This window comes from Caloenas nicobarica, chromosome 16, assembly GCF_036013445.1.
Source record: "Caloenas nicobarica isolate bCalNic1 chromosome 16, bCalNic1.hap1, whole genome shotgun sequence".
Lineage (NCBI taxonomy): Eukaryota > Metazoa > Chordata > Aves > Columbiformes > Columbidae > Caloenas > Caloenas nicobarica.
In genome coordinates this window covers 8,297,226-8,314,869 of record NC_088260.1, presented here as the reverse complement: position 1 = coordinate 8,314,869, position 17,644 = coordinate 8,297,226, and the positions used below count along the sequence as shown (strand labels likewise).

The 17,644-nt window shown below is 40.6% G+C and overlaps 2 protein-coding genes across 4 annotated transcripts in view; both read right to left on the bottom strand.

Moving 5' to 3' along the window:
* Positions 1 to 7,739, bottom strand: part of PPIL2 (peptidylprolyl isomerase like 2) — a 71,825-nt gene extending 64,086 nt beyond the window's left edge. Inside the window, exons 1-5 of the mRNA XM_065646674.1 lie at positions 7,622 to 7,739; positions 7,501 to 7,550; positions 6,881 to 6,926; positions 5,937 to 5,999; positions 5,715 to 5,766 (exon numbers count right to left, since the gene is read on the bottom strand). Coding sequence (XP_065502746.1) covers positions 5,715 to 5,766; positions 5,937 to 5,999; positions 6,881 to 6,926; positions 7,501 to 7,550; positions 7,622 to 7,653 — 243 coding nt within the window. The 5' untranslated portion in view covers positions 7,654 to 7,739. The remainder of the gene's footprint in view (positions 1 to 5,714; positions 5,767 to 5,936; positions 6,000 to 6,880; positions 6,927 to 7,500; positions 7,551 to 7,621) is intronic.
* A 1,553-nt stretch (positions 7,740 to 9,292) lies between these two features.
* LOC135995150 (protein HIRA) overlaps positions 9,293 to 17,644 on the bottom strand; it is a 34,982-nt gene continuing 26,630 nt past the window's right edge. For all 3 annotated transcript variants that reach the window (XM_065646243.1, XM_065646244.1, XM_065646245.1), the window contains exons 20-25: positions 17,208 to 17,266; positions 16,106 to 16,211; positions 14,226 to 14,348; positions 12,840 to 13,003; positions 10,742 to 10,830; positions 9,293 to 10,165 (exon numbers count right to left, since the gene is read on the bottom strand). In XM_065646243.1, coding sequence (XP_065502315.1) covers positions 10,049 to 10,165; positions 10,742 to 10,830; positions 12,840 to 13,003; positions 14,226 to 14,348; positions 16,106 to 16,211; positions 17,208 to 17,266 — 658 coding nt within the window. In that variant the 3' untranslated portion in view covers positions 9,293 to 10,048. The remainder of the gene's footprint in view (positions 10,166 to 10,741; positions 10,831 to 12,839; positions 13,004 to 14,225; positions 14,349 to 16,105; positions 16,212 to 17,207; positions 17,267 to 17,644) is intronic.

Below are 17,644 nucleotides of genomic sequence, written 5' to 3'. Positions count from 1 at the left end.
CATTATCTACAGCTATTACATTTTCCTGACAATGTATTCCAACAGCAGCTACTGCTATGCTGGCATGAGAGAGGTCACCTTTGAAACACAGCTCCTTGCCTGATGACATCCACTATTTGCTGCTCATTATTTAGAAACACACCTGGAATAACAAGATTAAAGCAGCAATCTGCAGCAAATTACCACACGGGCCACATGAACCGAGTTAAAAGCCATCATCACTGTTGATTTAGCCAATATGGATCACATGAAACATGAACTTGTCCTCTCCCCCGTTCAGGCCGTTCCACTCAACTCGGCGTTGGAGGAGTTTTGTTTGTGATCTTGACGCCTCTGACTCAGCAACGTGTGAAGCTCATGCACCCACTTACAGGGCCCTGCGCTGATTATCTGATAGAGGTGGGGAGCAATTTGTAGTGAACTATAAACCTGGGCTGGAATTTCACCGGTAGTTTAACACCTGTTCCTACAGTACTTGATATTTCTCACACTCCTGACACACTGCAGTTTCTTTATTGAGAATATTGCAAAAGAAAAAAATACCGAAGCCCTCTTACTATGTTCGCTTCTTGGATGAAGAAACAATTACCAGTGCTTTCTATTTCTGTATCTGTGTTTTCAAAATACATGGTAAAACCACTTCTGTTTAAGGAAGTTTCACCTTTGCTCTAATTTCTGCATCCTTTTCAGGCAGGATTTCCCTTATTTAGATAGCCAAAGACTTTTTTAGTGCATTAAAAAAAAAGTGCTGTAAGATTGTTTGTCCATTTTTAAAGTGGGATTAATACATGAAGTGGTAAAAAAATAACCTTCTCCATATCCTCTCCACTACCCTGGCCAGCAAGCTTCTTTTACCTCAAGACCAGCAACTGATTTCCATAACATTGACTGAAATCTAGTTGATCAAATTGAAAAGCAACCATGCTTTCACAAAAAATGAAGTAACAATAGCGACCAGCATTTGGCAGAAGAATTCGCTAATAAACATGTTTAAGGAAAGTATTTGAGAAGGACTTTTCCAAAGCTTTGAAATACCAGACTGGGTTGCAATTTTTTCTTTTGAGGGTATGAAGTGATAGGTTTTGAAAGTGCCTGTAGTTATTCCAGTAAGCATCATCCTACCAACCTTATTTCAAACAAATGATTAAAAAAAAAAAAAAAAATAGGGGCACTGCTTACATTCCTAGCGAGCAGTGCTGGAGCGAGGAGTGTCCTGTCCTTGCTGCAGGGCACGGCGGGGACAAGACGTGCATCTCTGGGGGCTTTCCAAGTGTGGGCCAGACAGGCTTACTGCACGCGGCAGGCACCTGTACTGCCACAATTATTTGATCGTATTAGTCATAATCTCACCCCAAGGCATTCTCGTTTGGTAAATACAGGATTAAGAGTGTGGGAGAACACAAATATTTGTCTTGTACGCAGAGCAAAACTTTGGGGAGAGCTCTCTTTTTTAAGAAGGCAAATGTCCTACTGGGAAAAGTCAGAGATTTTCAGCCTTCTGACTCCAAAGATACTCCTAATTTTCCATGTCAGTGGCTGTGCCACCTTCTGCTTTTTTTACATGCCACAAATTCCTTTTTATGGTTATCTTCAGAGGCAGCCCAAGCAAAAGGCTTTCTCAACCCTAAAAAAAAAAAAAATCTCAGAATTTATTTTTTTTCTTATTTAACCCAGTTAAAAAGTAAAAACCTAGTGACACTTGCAAAATAGCTCTCTCTGGCCTGTAGGTCTGGATCCTAACCTTGCATGAGACACGGCACAACACAAATTGTGTTCTGCCTCATTCAGACCAGAAATGTGACCCCTAGTCTCAAACATCCACCATGCAGCATCTTCAGGCCTCTTAACGTGACTCTTAGGCATATGTTAAGCCCAAGCTAAATTAATTCAACTGAATCCTGTTTGTCCTTCAAGACATACATATGCAACAACTGCACAGCCTCACGTGGCCCTTTCCATGAAGATTGCCTTTCTGGGTTATGCAGGGTCAGCAAACAAACGGATTTTAGTTTGCTCTGAGCCGTGCAGAAAGAATTCACATAGGTGAGCCCTTATATGAGTTTAAAAGTAGATGCACTTAGTCATAAAATTGACTTTGGACCAAGGCCCTAGAAGCAAACACCAGAGATTAACTGACTTTCAGCTGTCCACAAGAACTGAATTCCCACAGAAAAGTGGGTACAAGGGACAAAGACCTTAGCCACCCAAGATACAGGGGAAGAAAGAGATTTGCCAAGGTTACAGAGCCTTGAATAGGGCTGAAGTACAACTGCAATAACCTGGCCTGCCCACATGCGGTTAGAATGTCACCGAACCAGAGTGGAAAAATAGGTATTTACATCACAAACATTACAATGCAAAAGAGAAAAATAGCTCAGCCCACATACACCATATCCACGCAACAAAGAACAATTTCCTTGAAATCCCTGTCAAATGGCACACGGATACATCATCTGTTCATATCTGGGATTCCAACAAACCGGACACGCTTTGACCACTCTCACTCCTTGGAAACTGGTACTGGGGAGCCCAGCTGGCTGGCTTGTGCAGGCCTGCTGGTCACTGCTGCCACAGCGCCGCCGCACGAAACCTTCTGGCAAGTTTGCAACTATCTGCAAGCCCAAGAAGCCAAAGTGCTGTTCTCAGTAAAAAGGAATGAGCTAATTATGACCTTCCTCTTTATTTTACGCAATTTCGGTGTAAACATAAGCTAGGGCAGTGTCCTGACAAAGCTGACAAAAAAAGTAAGCGAGCCAACGCCATCTGACAGCCTGTAGCTCAGCTGCAAGGGATGCACTGTTTCTTCCAAAATTCTTGGGGTAGTAATAGAAGTATTTTTTCACTCCAATGCATTGTTAAAAAGGGGGGAAAAAAAAATCTAAAGTTACCTTCTGGAATAGCTCATGGGAAACTCTAGATGTAGGTCAATGGTGATTTGTTTCTCCTAAACAGATATTGGAGTCCAAACTGCACCTCAGGTGCACATTTAGAAAAGCAAGTAAAAAAATAAACCCTAAACCATAAGGAAGTATAGGGAAGGAAAGAAAAAAAAAATTGAAATACTTTAAACATATCAAAGAATAACTGTGACCTTGGCATTGCAAAATTTCTTTGAAAAGCCTGGTCCAATAGTTTAAGACTTAGAAGAATCAGAGAAGCTGCTTGTAGATCAGTTCACAAACACCCAATTAATAAAAGACAAGCACAGTCCTATCTCCTGGGAGCACCGCAAAGATAAATATATTAATGATTGCAAGGCTCTCCAATTCTCCGCTGAGGGGTCTACTTCAGAAATAAGACAGCTAGACAGAATTAGTGAGTACCAAGGGTGCACCATCAACAACGCCGTTTCCAAGTAGCCTATTGACTTCTCTAAAACATTTGGCCTGTAGCAAACCATAACAATAGCAGTATAAGCCACAAAGGATATCATTATTTTTAACTTCAGGACAAAAAAATTGAAAAATTCTCCAGAGCCTCATCACCAATGACAAATCAACCTTTGCAAAGTAACTTCATAAGGCACCGCACAAAACACAGCATCGCAGCTAATCTGGTTCAATTCCTTTTTAAACAAACCCAGAGTCTTAAGTGTCTGTAAGTCACCAACTCATTACAGAAAATACACTTTCTGGTTTCCACAATAAGCAAGCTGTACAAGTGACAGAAGGTGCACAAATAATGACAGATTAAATAGTGGGCAGCGCAGCCTAGAGATGCACAAGCTCAACTCACTGACTTCTTCCACCACCCGCCTCGCCTTGTCCCAGCACCTCCATCCCCTTTCCTGCCCAACAGCATCTTCCTGCTCCAAAAAACAGAGCTGATCTCCTGGGAAACAACCCCACTCTATTCAACCCCGCTCTTCCACCTAGAGCTCCACAGGGTTGGATTCAGCAGGGCTGTTTGCTGTTCTGGACAGCAAGCATCTTTTTTTTCCAAGTGGTCTGGAACACGGAGGACAGAGCTGTATAGCACAAGTCCACCACTGAACGCAAGGGAAGAAGAACAGGCTTCCCAAATGGAGTGATACAGAGGAAAAGGGGACACACGTAGAGGAGAGTGAGAGGCGCACGCCACATCAACTATAGATGCACAAGTCTGGGTAAGCTAACAGATCTCAAAGTCAGACTTAATTTGAGCATTTCTGGTTCACCAAGCATATTCTGCATCACCTCCTTTTCTCTATATTACACAAGACCACTAGGCACATTACACTTCTTATTTAGCATTTACCCAAAGTAATTTTAAACCACATCATGGTTCACAGTCTGAAATGAGAACAGGTGTAATGGAGCTGCTCTGAGTGAAAAAACTGAACTGGCAACACCCCAAAACTCCCAACCAATGCACAGAGCAGCAAGGTGGTGGGAGGCTGGCAAAAACAAGTGAAATAGCTGTAATTCCGTACCTTCTCTACAACACATTGGCCTCTTCACGTGTGAAGAAAGACCTTCAATCATCTCTCCATCACACAAACACACCTGCAGTTTGCTATAACTGAAGACATTTGAGTTTATGTTCAGAGTTTGGAATGCTGCATCTGTATTTAGCTTCTCCTCATATATCTCTGCTGGAAAAATCTTTAATCAAACACAAGATGTTTCAAAGGTAATGTCATACCAGAAAGCCACCTGCAAAACAACCAACAATCCTGTGCAATGGCTGCCACCTACTGCTTGGGAAAGTAACTGCACTTACTGAAGAACGATACAAGCTTCAGTAGCTCAAGCAGCATTTTCTGTTTAAAATTTTCCTCTATGCCCTCACAAACAATGTACTTTTAACACAACATAAAAAAATAATTCCAACAAGGAAACATCTCCAGTACTTCATATTTATCTGGTGCTTTACAATTTCACATTACTACATAAAGTAATCCCTTCATAAATATCATTTATGCAAAAAAGGGAGGAGGAAAAACACTAAGGCACTGATCATAGTGCAAAATCCCAGTCCCACAGTGAACTGTCATGACAGAGACAGGTCAGAAACTTTCTGAAATATATTGTCAAGATAACTCAAAAGAGTTTGCAGTGTAAGTTTACCATTCATATAATCCATTAATCTCTTCAATCTGCATAAAGCCAAATATCCCTTTGGTTAGGAAACATCATTGCAAGCTTAATCACAGACAGGGAGGTGAGCTTGCCAGCACCTTGCCCTGTACGGACCGGAATTCTGCTTACACGAGGCAGCAGTACGGAGCCTTCTCCACCATTGACCAGTCAAGCTCTCTGGGTGTCACTAGCAGTAACAAACGAGCTCATGTTTCCATCTATACAGATTTTAATTATGCCATATCTGTAAGGCAAGACACCCTGGGATTCTATATAAATGAACTGCACGTTTCCTCTGGCACACTATTGGCAATCCAACGCAAAGAAAAATGAACTACACTTTCCTCTTTCTTCCACACACACAGTCCAAGGCTGATTATTTTCTACCTCAAAAGATCATCAGCAGGATGACACCGAGGGGATACCAGGTCTCAAATCTAGAAGTCTCCTTTTTTTTCAGAGCTATAAAGAGATCCCTAATAAATCTGTACACTAATTTCAGCAAAGTTGATCTCACAAATACCATACTTCAAAACGGCACTCTCATTCAACTTCTTTTGCTTTCGTTAAGGCTTTTTTTCTCCCACACATTAAATAGGAAACTGAACTTAAGGAAAGCAAAGATATCATGTGAATATATCCATCATTACTTACTTCTCCGGTGATTGGATTGGTTCCATATTTCTTTATCCAAGGAACAATGCTCCTGAAAAGAGAAAGGATAAGCAATGAGACAAGTGCCATCAAAAACCTCTATTATTTTTTGATGGGCATGAGTATTTTTGTCAACTTGCTATGGTCAAATTACGATTACACAGCTGTAATCAAGCAGTTTGGCAAGACAAAAAGTAAAGCTAAGTAAAGAGAGTAACTTACAGTATGTCAAAGACTGTCCCATCTGGTGTGCAAACTGGGTATTCAAATGGCTGCAGAGACAAACTAGAAGAAAAAGTACACATTCTGTTTAGCAAAATCAGTTGGAATTTGTGATGACAGAAGCAAATAACGTTTTGCTGATTCAAGCCAATGAAAATACTAAGTGGCTGCCAATACCCACTACCTGATTCCACGGAAATTAGGTTAACACAAAATCCATGAAAGAAACTGGTGCAGTTCAGTAACTTGTAGCTGTCGGCACTCACAGCCAGAGAGGCAGCTGCTGTAATGCTCCCCAACCCGCTCCCATTGCCATATCGGGCCCCAACAGCACAAAAGACAGTTCAAGTAGAAACAGTCACTTCTTTGCGCTGAAACATTCAGCATCCCCTGCAGGGGTTCTGCCATAACCCACCCAGCTCTTACCGAGTAGTGGTAGTTTGTAGATATGGATGGTAACTTCTTCAACTATTCGATTTACAAGATTTCTAACCCACCTCTACCAAATCACCTCTTTCACTCCAGAACTTTGAGCAGTAAATGCTAAACCCAAAAACCACACATAAATATTGCTTCAGTCTATCTGATCACTGCCTCAGAAAGCAAATGATTGACCAAGCATATTCTGGCCACAGAAAAGTAGATTCAAGTGCCAGTTACACAGATTTGAAAGACCACAATGTACCCGATAATTGTTCTGAATTATTTTTTTCACTTGTGTGTTCTTTTAGCCATCAGATTCAACCTCTGCAAACACTAATAATAGAAGGTACATATATTGTTTTGCTTCTTGAATGTTTTTCTTGCTGCATTACTATCGTAGCAGGCACACATCAATGAAAGTAACAACCTTGGAAGAACACGGCTTCAGTAACAGTTCAATGTCAACCGCCTGATGGATAGATGTGCCGTTTAACAATGATAATGTAGATTTGTTGTCTTACCTGCAGTGATCAAATGCTAAACGTCTGAAATTAGTTCGTGGAAGGTCTGTTTATGGGAAAAACACAAACCAAACCTTGAGTTTAATAAATATATAGTATTTTAGGTAACAAAGAAACACTTGAAAGTTACATTTTGCTATATGCATGGTGGCAATTTACTGACGACAAAGCTAAACGCACTAAAACTTGCAAAACTGTAACTAAAATCAGACTTGTTCTGCGGAGCACAAGTACCTCCTCAACTGAAATGATACAATTAGAAAAAAAAAACAACCCAAACAAAATGAAACAGCAACAAAAAACCCCAACAATAATAACCACAAAATGCAACAATAACAGCAGCAACAACCGCCACCCCCCAGAGCTCTGGCGGGCCCAGAGCACCGAGCGTAAATGTGACTGTGAACAGCTGAACCGCCCCCAGGCACGCGGTGAATGGGGGGGCGGCTCCTCTGCGCGTTAACCCCGAATTTCTGCCGGGCCCGGGCGGATCCGCAGGGCCGGTCTGAGGAGCCCCGGCGGTCAGGGGCCAGCTCGGGGGGAGCCCGGACCCACCCGCGCCGCAGGGAGGTCACCCCACCGAAGTCACGGGGGCCACCCCTCGCCCCCCGCCCCGTTACCTGCTTTCTTGCCCCCGTAGAACTGCGTGTACTCCGCGCACGTGATGTACCTGCCGAGACACGGGGGTCACTCACCGGGGTCACTCACCGGGGCCCGCCCGCCCCGCCCTCCCCCGCTCACATCTTGTCCTTCTGGTGCTGCCTCTTCCCCATGGCGGCGGCTCAGCCCGGGGACCCTCGGGAACGCGGCTCCTCCGGGCCGCCCGCACCCGGACTCCTGCGGCCGCGGCTCCTTCCGGTGCGGGTGCGGCGGCGAAAGGCCCCGCCGCGGAAACACGGGCTGCGAGCGGCGTTCCGGGGCCGGGAGCCTGCGAGCTGCGCGCCCGGCTAACCCGGGTTTTATTTCAGTTTTTGCTGCAGCTCAGGCTGGGTTCTCTCACCGGCGCCAGGGCAGGGACGCCGGGGAAGCCCTGAGGGAGTTTTGACGGGTGTTTTCAGCCACGGTGTACAGGGAACGTCTGATCCTGCCTCATTTCTCCCTCCAAACCATTAATTAATAAAAGCTCCTCGGTTGTTCAAAACAGCCTGCTTTCACTTCCACGCCAAAAGCGTTCCTTCTCGGTTTTGCTGCAGGCTTCCTTTGATAACGTAACACAGCCTTAAACAGTTTTCAGAGCCTGCATCTGAAAAAAAGATGCTGAATATAAGCAGAAAATGCTAAAATATCCAATTTAAGAAAAATACTCATCTTCATTTAAATAAACTTTGATGCATGGAATTTAAAACAATATTATTCTTTGCCTGACAGGCAGTGACACGACCTTCCAAGAAAAAATGGGTACGAAACCCTATATAGTGTCTAATATGGAGACAGCTCTTCATAAAAAGTATTTCAGCATTTAAATCCTATTAAAAAGCATTCATTACATACTGGTATGTACAGCACAAGGCTGAACAGAGGATGGCCAGAATCCAAACATCTTGCCTTCTGCAGGAGGAAAGAGCCACCTGCCTCAGAGCTTTCACTTATCAAATGTCTCCAAAACTCCCCACGCTTGTTTGTTCTTTCCTCCTTAAACCACCATCCTGGCAGCTGCCTACACAGAACAGTTGAGAGTCAAAATCCTCGGGAGCTGACAGCCAGACTCCCGTGGCCTGCACTGGGCTTTGGACCAGACCCGCCTTTTCCCCATAATACAGTGTCTATCTCCCATTTTAATAATTTCAGCAGGTTGTTTACCTGCATACACGAGTGCAAGATGAGCACAATCTGCTCTGGTGGCAGGTGTCCCTGCTCACTGCAGGGGGGTTAGTCCCTCCCAAGCAAAACATTCTATGGTTCTATGATTCTACTTTATGAGGAAGATGATGCCTGTTCCCATGAGTGTGGACTACCTGGCAATAGCACATGAATCTTTGTCATCGTACAATTTAACTTTTTGGACTATGGGTCAGAGGAGCTTGTGTAGCTCTTCTTAACACCTTCACTTTTCCCATCTGATACATGTGAGATTGCCATAGGAAAAAAAAAAGTAATCCTGTGTCCGTTGGGTGAATGCAGGAGGCAACAAACCCCTCCAAATGATGGAATTTATTGCCTTAAAGATCCTTCCCTCTAGGATCCAGACAACCATATAAAACTTTCAGAGGAAAGATCACCCAGTTGGTATTATTTATTTCTAGACATTTTCACATGATTCAGTCTGCGTTGACATTTCCGGAGGTGCCTGTGCCCTCTGTAATAATTCAAGACCGTGGTTTTGCTTTTTGTTTTTTAAACCAATGCAATGTTCATTTATTTTTGTACTTACAAAAAGAGTCACCCCATTGTATCCCGCCCCCTCCCCCCAAAATGCCTTTTACAAACATTTAAAAATTAAAAACCAGATGATGACATGTTAATTTGGTAGAATTATTTTGAAACATAGCTTTTGTAATTAGAGTTAAATTTCCTACAAGATGACTTTGTAGAGATAGCCTGATGATTGGCCAAATAAAATTCCATATTACAAGTTAGCAAATTCTAGTACAAAAATAGTCCATGTGTTAGAACAGCCTCTTATTATTATTATTATATTCACAGGAAAGAGTCTATTGGCTGCATAATACCTTAATACTTATGAAATTTCTTTTTACGTGGCTCATTCATCTAATTTAGTGTTGAGCCTCAATAAATCCTCAGGCAAAAAACCCTAAACAGGGTTAAATATGCTGTTCAGTGTACTCTGAAGTACTGTGCTTTTCACAGGACATCCAAGAAACCCCACAAACAGTTCTCAGCTAGTTTTGATATTAAAATGAGATCCAGATCCAAAAGGACCCCCCCTGAAGTACATATCCACGACTTTCCACAGAAACAGAGGCCACAGCTTCGATGGTGAAGTTTCACTTGGGAAACGGTCGAGCTCATCCACTCATTTTCACGAATCCACTCGTGAGCTTCTTTAAAAACTAAAGCAGGTCACTCCTGAAGCTCTGGGACTCTCCCGACACTGCTCTCTTCAGGAATGTCCCCACTGACCGGGTTCTCGCTCCTCTTCTGTCTCTGGTTAATGCTGTTCAGCAGTTTCTCTCGGACCAGGCCCCGCAGGGAAAATCTGGGGAAATGCTACTTGTCTCTCAAGATGTCTAGCTGCTCTTGATATTCTGTGAAAAGCCTCTGGAAGCGGAGGTTCTGTCCAATAACAGGAAGAAGCTCTTTCAATAGTTCTCTCTTTCGTAAACCCTGCACAAAAAAACCACAAAAGCATCCTCAGAATGTATTCCTTGATATCATAAATATATTCCATACAGCTATTTAAGATTTGTGCCTTTTCCTGCCTGGAGAGAGATGTGTATTTTATGTTCTTACTCTGGTTACACGACTCTCAGAATAAAAACTGTCTTTACATGTATATACTTATGAACCCAGTGCAGCCTCTGCCCTTACAGACTCCAGGCTCTGAGAAGGGAAGACATTTCAGTGGCATGTCACTATTTCAAAGTTGCCATCTGAAGAATGTGGAGACCTGAACACGCAACTCTGCTCCATCTGCGTGATACTCACAGCAGCACCAGAGCTGAGGCTGTGGCAATAAGCATTTGTTCATGGTTTCACATTAAATAAATACAAGTGTCATGGAAGGAAGCCTGCTTACAAGATTAGAGCAGAGTATGGAAAGGGTTACAGGGTCAGCAAAAATAATTTGTCGTTGCTTTTTTGCCACTAAGTTGAACGATATTTTAAGTTCTATTGTCCATGTTCTGTAATTTTCACAGGAAACTCTTCCTTGTTCTTCGTCAAACTATTATCAGGACTTACCATAACTGTTGATTCCCACTGACTTCCAGCTGAGTAATGGACTGGACCCAGTAAATCCTTGCATAATTCTCGCAAACGATATTCAAACCCTGAATATTATCAGAAAATAAAGTCACATTCATAAGCATTTCACTATATATAACCACTCCACAATGTAACTGACAACATTCAGGAAAGAGTTAAAAATATAATAAAATAAAGCCAAACACATTTCTGAAAAGGTATATTATTCTTCTAACAGCAAATCTTTGGAAAGAGAAGATGATTTGTAAAAGATTTATTTTAGAGTTCCAAAGGGTTTTATTTTAAGTTCTCAAACCCAAACCCACTACTAAAGATGCTGTACAACAGGGAGAAAAACTGAAGTAGTTACTCCAGTTTGTTTTGAGCTGCCATGATCTCAACCTCACTTCTCCTCCCACAATAAAGATATCAGCTTAAAAAACCAACAAAAAATAAAAACAAAAAACCCCACCAAAAACCACTGGAAAACTGACACTTCAGCAGCCAGAGAACTAACACAGAAGAGATATCACAAGAGCTGGAAAGCTACAAGATGAAAACCAGTGAAGGAGAAAAGTTGTTAGGTTGCATTTAATGGCAATATATGAATTTAAAAAAAAAAAATCTCGAGTCAGCAGTGAAAAAAAAACCCAAAATCAGACATCCTTCTGAAACATTACAATATTACTAAACTAGAAGAGATGTCTGAAACCCTTACTTATAACAAAATTTAAAGGGATAAAATAAATACACACGAGAGTTTAAAAAAAAACCTAATAAAACTGCACACAGGTTTGAGGCCAGCTTTATCCACCCAAATATCAGAGGTGGGAATTCCCTTGCAAGTAACAAAGTAATCCATTTAAGAGTAACTTGTCAGTATAATAGATTGAGTATGTTAATGGATTTGAATTCATTAAATTTTTAAATCATCATAGGAATAAAGGGTCAACAATAGGATGTGCAATTTTCAAAATGTAGCAGACCTAGAAAACTAGTGAAACAGTAACACATGTATGGCAAAGCAGAATTTGCAGTGACACCCAGTGTACACACACACGTGAGGCAGTGACATTTGCGCAGTGCAAGATGAATCCCCCACAAACAATCAAGAGGTTGTTGATTAGCGAAGACTTTTAAAAATATAACCATCTCTTTAACATATGACCCAAGATGAACATTTTAATTTCAACTTAGGGAGGACAGAGGGAATCATATGCAGCTCATCAGGCTCTCTTGTTAAATCAAGTAGGGGTCAAAAGGCAAGAATTAATAAGCTCAATTTTCATTCTGCCAACACCTAATAGGTGGCCTAACACAAACCATTTTGCTTCCCTCTGAGTAAAATGATTGTGCACAGTGAGGAATGAGGCTGAACTAATGCAACAGGAACTACTGAACTTGGAATGCAGACAAGCAGAGATACAGATCTTTAGAATCCAAGAAGCATGAAGTCATTTGGTTAACCTTATTTAACGTGATTGCACAGATATATATATATTCAAATATAAAATACACAAGCAACCCTTCTTGTAGGTTTCTTGCCTCATAGAATTTAACCTATGCAGCTCACCAATATAGGCTGTTGAAATTATACAATGTAAAAAAAGTATAAAGTGCAAGTAACACCAGCAAATTCTCTGTGGTTTTATGTGCTTTGGGACAGTGTCAGAGACTGAGCGACTCACATCAGGCAGTGATCGTGAGCTCGCTGAGGAATGTTACGTATTTTACAAGGTGCTGCTGATTCCCCTGAAACATCTGTATTGCTGCCAGACAATACGTACGATATGCCTGACAGACACAGGACTTCTCTACAGAGCAGCTCCTGCAGTCGAGGTCCGCAGATGGCACTGTTTCCCCAGACCACGATCTGTTCACAGTCTGTGTCAATATAGGATTCCTGAGTACTGAGCACCATAGGAAGCAAAAGTGCTTCAGCAGTTTGTTTTGGTTTTAAGTAAACACCAAGTCCAGAAGCCAAGTGCTAAAAGAAGAACGTTAAGTGCAATCATACACAGACATGACACGAAGAGAGCGTTTCTTAAAAATCCATCAGAGCTGCACAGAATTAGCACAGCATGGCAGGTCTCACCTTCATTAACCAGGTACCGTGCATAGATAAGGAGCCAGTGGCGATATTCGTGACTGGACTGTAACGTAAGTGCTGCTGCTATCTGGCTCTCCAGGTATGCAAGCGTTGTTTCTTGTTGCACTAAATGAGGCATGGAGAACAATCTTGCAGCTTGCCTTCCTGAACTATGAGACCAAAGAAAAATTAACATGTCAGCCATAAAATCAGATACTTGTTTAAGGAATATGTTTTTGTAATATAAGATGTTCTACAGTTATCTTTCAGAGCCACATAGTGCTTCCAGAGCTCAAGCTTTTAATGACAAAGGCAGCACTTCATGGCAAACTGCCTTCCCCCTCACTGGACTATTTACAAGTATCAAGGTCCATGAAGGGTTTTCTGCTCCTGTTCCTTTTCTCTTCCTTTAATCTGCCCTCTCTTTTAAAACACGTGCTTTTCAGTGACCAAGTGCTCCTAAATGTTTACAGGAAATTAAGATGACTGCCTTTACCTTTCTTTGCCCCTCACAGGTGAAAGACAAAACAAAGACAAAATATAAAGTTAGCCTAAAGCATTTTAAGGATTTCTTCCAAATATATGCATTGTCATAAGAAGGCTAATTTGAAAAAAAAGTAACCAATTATTTCCTTTTTGAGGAAAACGCTAATTCTTCAGTCTGGTATTTTCTCTCTCAAATAGTGTTGTTTGTTTGGATTTCAAATGTATTTCCCAATTAATTCCCCTTTCCTTCCCAAGAGAACCGCAATAAAATCATACAACTCTATACAGTTTTTCTCCTAAAAAAAAAAACCACCACCAAACCCAAACCAAACACAGATGTGAAGGACACAAATAGCAGAGAAATCTGCCTGGGAAATGTAATTCAAATCCAGGTGAGGATGGGCTATTAAATTACCTACAGGAGTCTGCTCCAGCTCACACAATTCCCTGGTGATTTCAGATGTTAAAAATATGCATTAGATGACTAATCACTCATTTTTCTATAAGACTTGATTAACTAGATCCCTTGAGGACAACTGAACTACTCAAAATTTGTGGGCCTACTCCAAAGCTGGTAAACTAAAAATTAAAATGTGAAATGCAAGAAGTTCAGTTTAGCTAATCACAATATTACATGCACAGAATGGACAAATATTTTATGCACCCAGTAAAGAGCAGCCTTAAAATTAAGTTTAGAGCATGCTTTCCTACTCCCCAAACAATCTCAAAATAACATTAAGATAGACTATAAATCTGCACAGGTTTAAAAAAACACATTGTACGAGCCACTGATAATTATCAGTCCCATAAACATCTTACGAATCAACTCACTGATTCAAGCACATGAATAAGTAATAAGAAAAAGATGACAAACATGCTGATCAAATGAAGCAATTAAGTGCGTACTTAGATGTTCGTCCCTGTATTACAGCTAAGGGCCCCGAACACTGCATGGCTTCTTGGGATGGTAAACTATTCCTGAAGTCTGCACATTGTGCTAGAGAGTCCTGTTTGTCAGAAACAAGATTCCTGAAACAAAAAAAGCAAACAAACAAAAATCAAGTTTAAGGAGAGCAGGCAGTGATACCAGGGGATCCAGGTCTGTTCTTCCTAAAAGCTCGACTCGTATTTCACAGATAGCAAAAAACTTATCAGCGAGGTGCTCAGGAATTCCACAGACCCCAACTGTTCCCACTCTGTGTCCAAATTCTGCTTGTCCTGTCACAGAAATGTTCCTCCCACCCCCAACATTAATTGTATAATATAATATAGCATTTAGTTTTGAAGGAAATGAGCTTTCTACTTATTTTACATCTAATAAGAAGTTGCCCCAGAGTGAAGACTGAAATGAACACAGGTAATGACTTTCTTATTAAGAACTGGATTTTCCCTCATGTCGGGGCCCCCACCCACCAGACAAGTCCTCACAGATCACATATGTTGACAGTCTTTCCCATGCATTGCAGCTCTTCCTTCATAGGGAGGGGGCTGAGAGTTCCTTCCTCATCAAGGATATCATTTTCACTGGTTTGAGATGCCAAGGGAATCTGTGGCTCAACCCGATGCTAAGTTTAGATCTCCAGACAGCTCAGAGGTAAAATGGCACAAATATTTTAAATACCCTTTACTGCTTTATAGTGTTTAAATTTGTATGATGACTAAAGGGATTGCTCTTTTATATATTTCCAAAGCTGTGGTACAAACTAAGAAACAACAGTAAATTCAGAATTATGGCTGAGAGCCTGTCCTCTGCTCTTTGTTGACTGAGAAAATTTCTGCAGAATTTCTCTGTTTATCTAAAGAACAAATAAGGTGTCTTTTCTTTTCCAAAGGATTAACATCAAGTAGTTGACTAACAGCAATTATTCTAAGGAAGAGTTTAAACAATAAGTCCTTTCATCAAGCATGCTCATTATACTAAGTACCACAATTATATTAAGACTGCAACATGTTTTTTCCTCTTAGAAAGGCAAAAAAGAATCTGTTTTGGAAAGATACTGTAAGTAAATTAACCACGGACATTTTTTTAATGGGAACTTATGCCTTGACAGAAATAAGAGACTCCATGAGGAAAGCTTATGTGATAAGGCACAGACTCTGTGTAGCCTTTCCTTGTGTTTAGGACATCAGTGACGACTCTTCCAAGGGAATTCTCTGAGGTATAACAATTTCTCCCCTCCTCATCTGACTTACTATCTTCATTAAACTCTACATCTAGGAGACACAGAGGTGTCTTCAAATTTGACTGCTTGTGAGATCAAAAAAATATATTAAGGAGTGACAGGGACTGACAGAGTCAGGCACACACATGTTCAGGATTGGGAGTACATAAGCCTTATTTTCCCTGGAAACTGAGCAAAATAATTTTAACATGCCTAAACTCCCAATAAAACTCCAAAAGCTGTTTTGACAAGTTTTCCAGAACTTTCCCATTCTTTTACATAAAAAATGAATTGTAAGGCTAGTTTATTTTTAATCATTGCCAACTGCTTGGCAGATTCAACTGATGTACATCAGTAAAAGCATATGTAGGTGTACATCAATAAATAAGAGTATGCACCATGTAGGAAAGAGTGATAAAGTAAGCCATAGTTTAACTTTTTTATTCTAAACATAACAAATCATAGAATATAATAAAGCTGAGACATACAACGGCAAACCAAAGTAAACTAAGCCTGGCGTGTGATCCTACTCAGACTAACCTTCAAAACAGGTAGTGAAACAGTAAATCAGAATACACAACACTTCAGATAAGCTGTAAAAGCACAAAATAATATCTAACTTACCAGGTAGAAAGAGAAGGACTAAAACAGTATGCCTTTCCATCGGACATGCTCATTACAGGTATCCCATGCTGAGTCAGCAAGATCTGAGAGACAGTTGCATCACTTCCTGCAAGTTAAATCAGACCAAAGCATTTATTTTGGAATCTTGAGTAACATCCATAATTGTAAAACGTGCTATGCACCATTATCAGTCGTAGCAATTTTACTCTCAAGCACTGATAGGAAGGTCACGACACAAGATAATGACGGTAAACATCAGGCTCCATGCAGTAGCATTAAAATTACTCTTTTGCAAAATATATTACCAGTCTTGGCAGCGCAATTTATACTGAACATTGGCTTAATTGGAAATGTTCTCCATGTCTAGTGGCAATTTTCAGCAATTCTGCCATGTCTTCTGTAACCCAGGAGGCCATTATCGTTTTTTCCATTAAGTTAAAATTCTAAAAACCTGCATACTTTGGAAAGTGTGTTCTCTAAGAACATAGCCTAAGTGGGATAGCTAGAGTTTCTCATTTCCCAGCATATTCCAGGCCCAGGGTTTGTGCATGTAACTTCTAATGAAGACATTTGCAAACTGCTAGTACAACTACTTCTCTAGGTAGTTTTGATTAGCAATGTATGGATAAAAGCTAAAATAGAAGCCAATATGCTCTGAGACACTGTTTTTTTGATATGTTCTGTGCTAGATATTGGCAAGCAGAGAAACCGAAGATTTTGAAATAACGAATCGGAAGATAATCACTTGTTATTTATCGTTAAGATAATAATCATGCAAAGTGCACACAGAGAAACTATTGTAATAGCAGATTTACATCAAATATTTATTTTGTGATATTCACAACACTGAATTTTCACATTCAGAAGCAAGCCAGAATATAAGAAGCTACAGAGTCTTGTACAATTCTGTTACTCGCCAATTTTCTCATCTCTATTATTTCTACAGTATTTCAACATTGCAAGTTACTTCCCTTTATTACACAATAACAAAAACTATTTGTTTAGGCTTTTCAGTTTTCATAAAATATCAGCATATTCATAAATGGCACTACACAGTACAGGTGGGCTCAAAGGTTGGTAACTAAATGACCTTTATTATTACCTGAAAATATTGTTTGCAACGACTCATCTCTAACAATGACTGTCCGCTTGTGAACATCCCTGAAAAAGACAAAAGGACAAGTCTGCAGTTTACAAACAACTGAAAGCTCCAAAAATAATTTAAAAATGCACTTCTTCAATATTCATGCAAAGTGGGGGTTTTCTGAGAGTTTGGATGTTTGCTTTTTTGTTTTGTTTTGACATTTTCTTCATTGCTTCGACAAAATTATTTTGGCGAACTCAAAGCCCTTACGGCAAGACAGAAATCAATAGCAGAGAACAACTTTAATGGCTCTTCATCAGGAAACCTCATTACAGCTAAGCAAACACTAAGGATCCAAATAACTCCTTTAGGAGCTCTGACTTGCATGAGGCATTAGATTAAATAAATTCAACAATTGTAAACAAGTTACTGCAGTTTTTATCTTGGTATCTCAA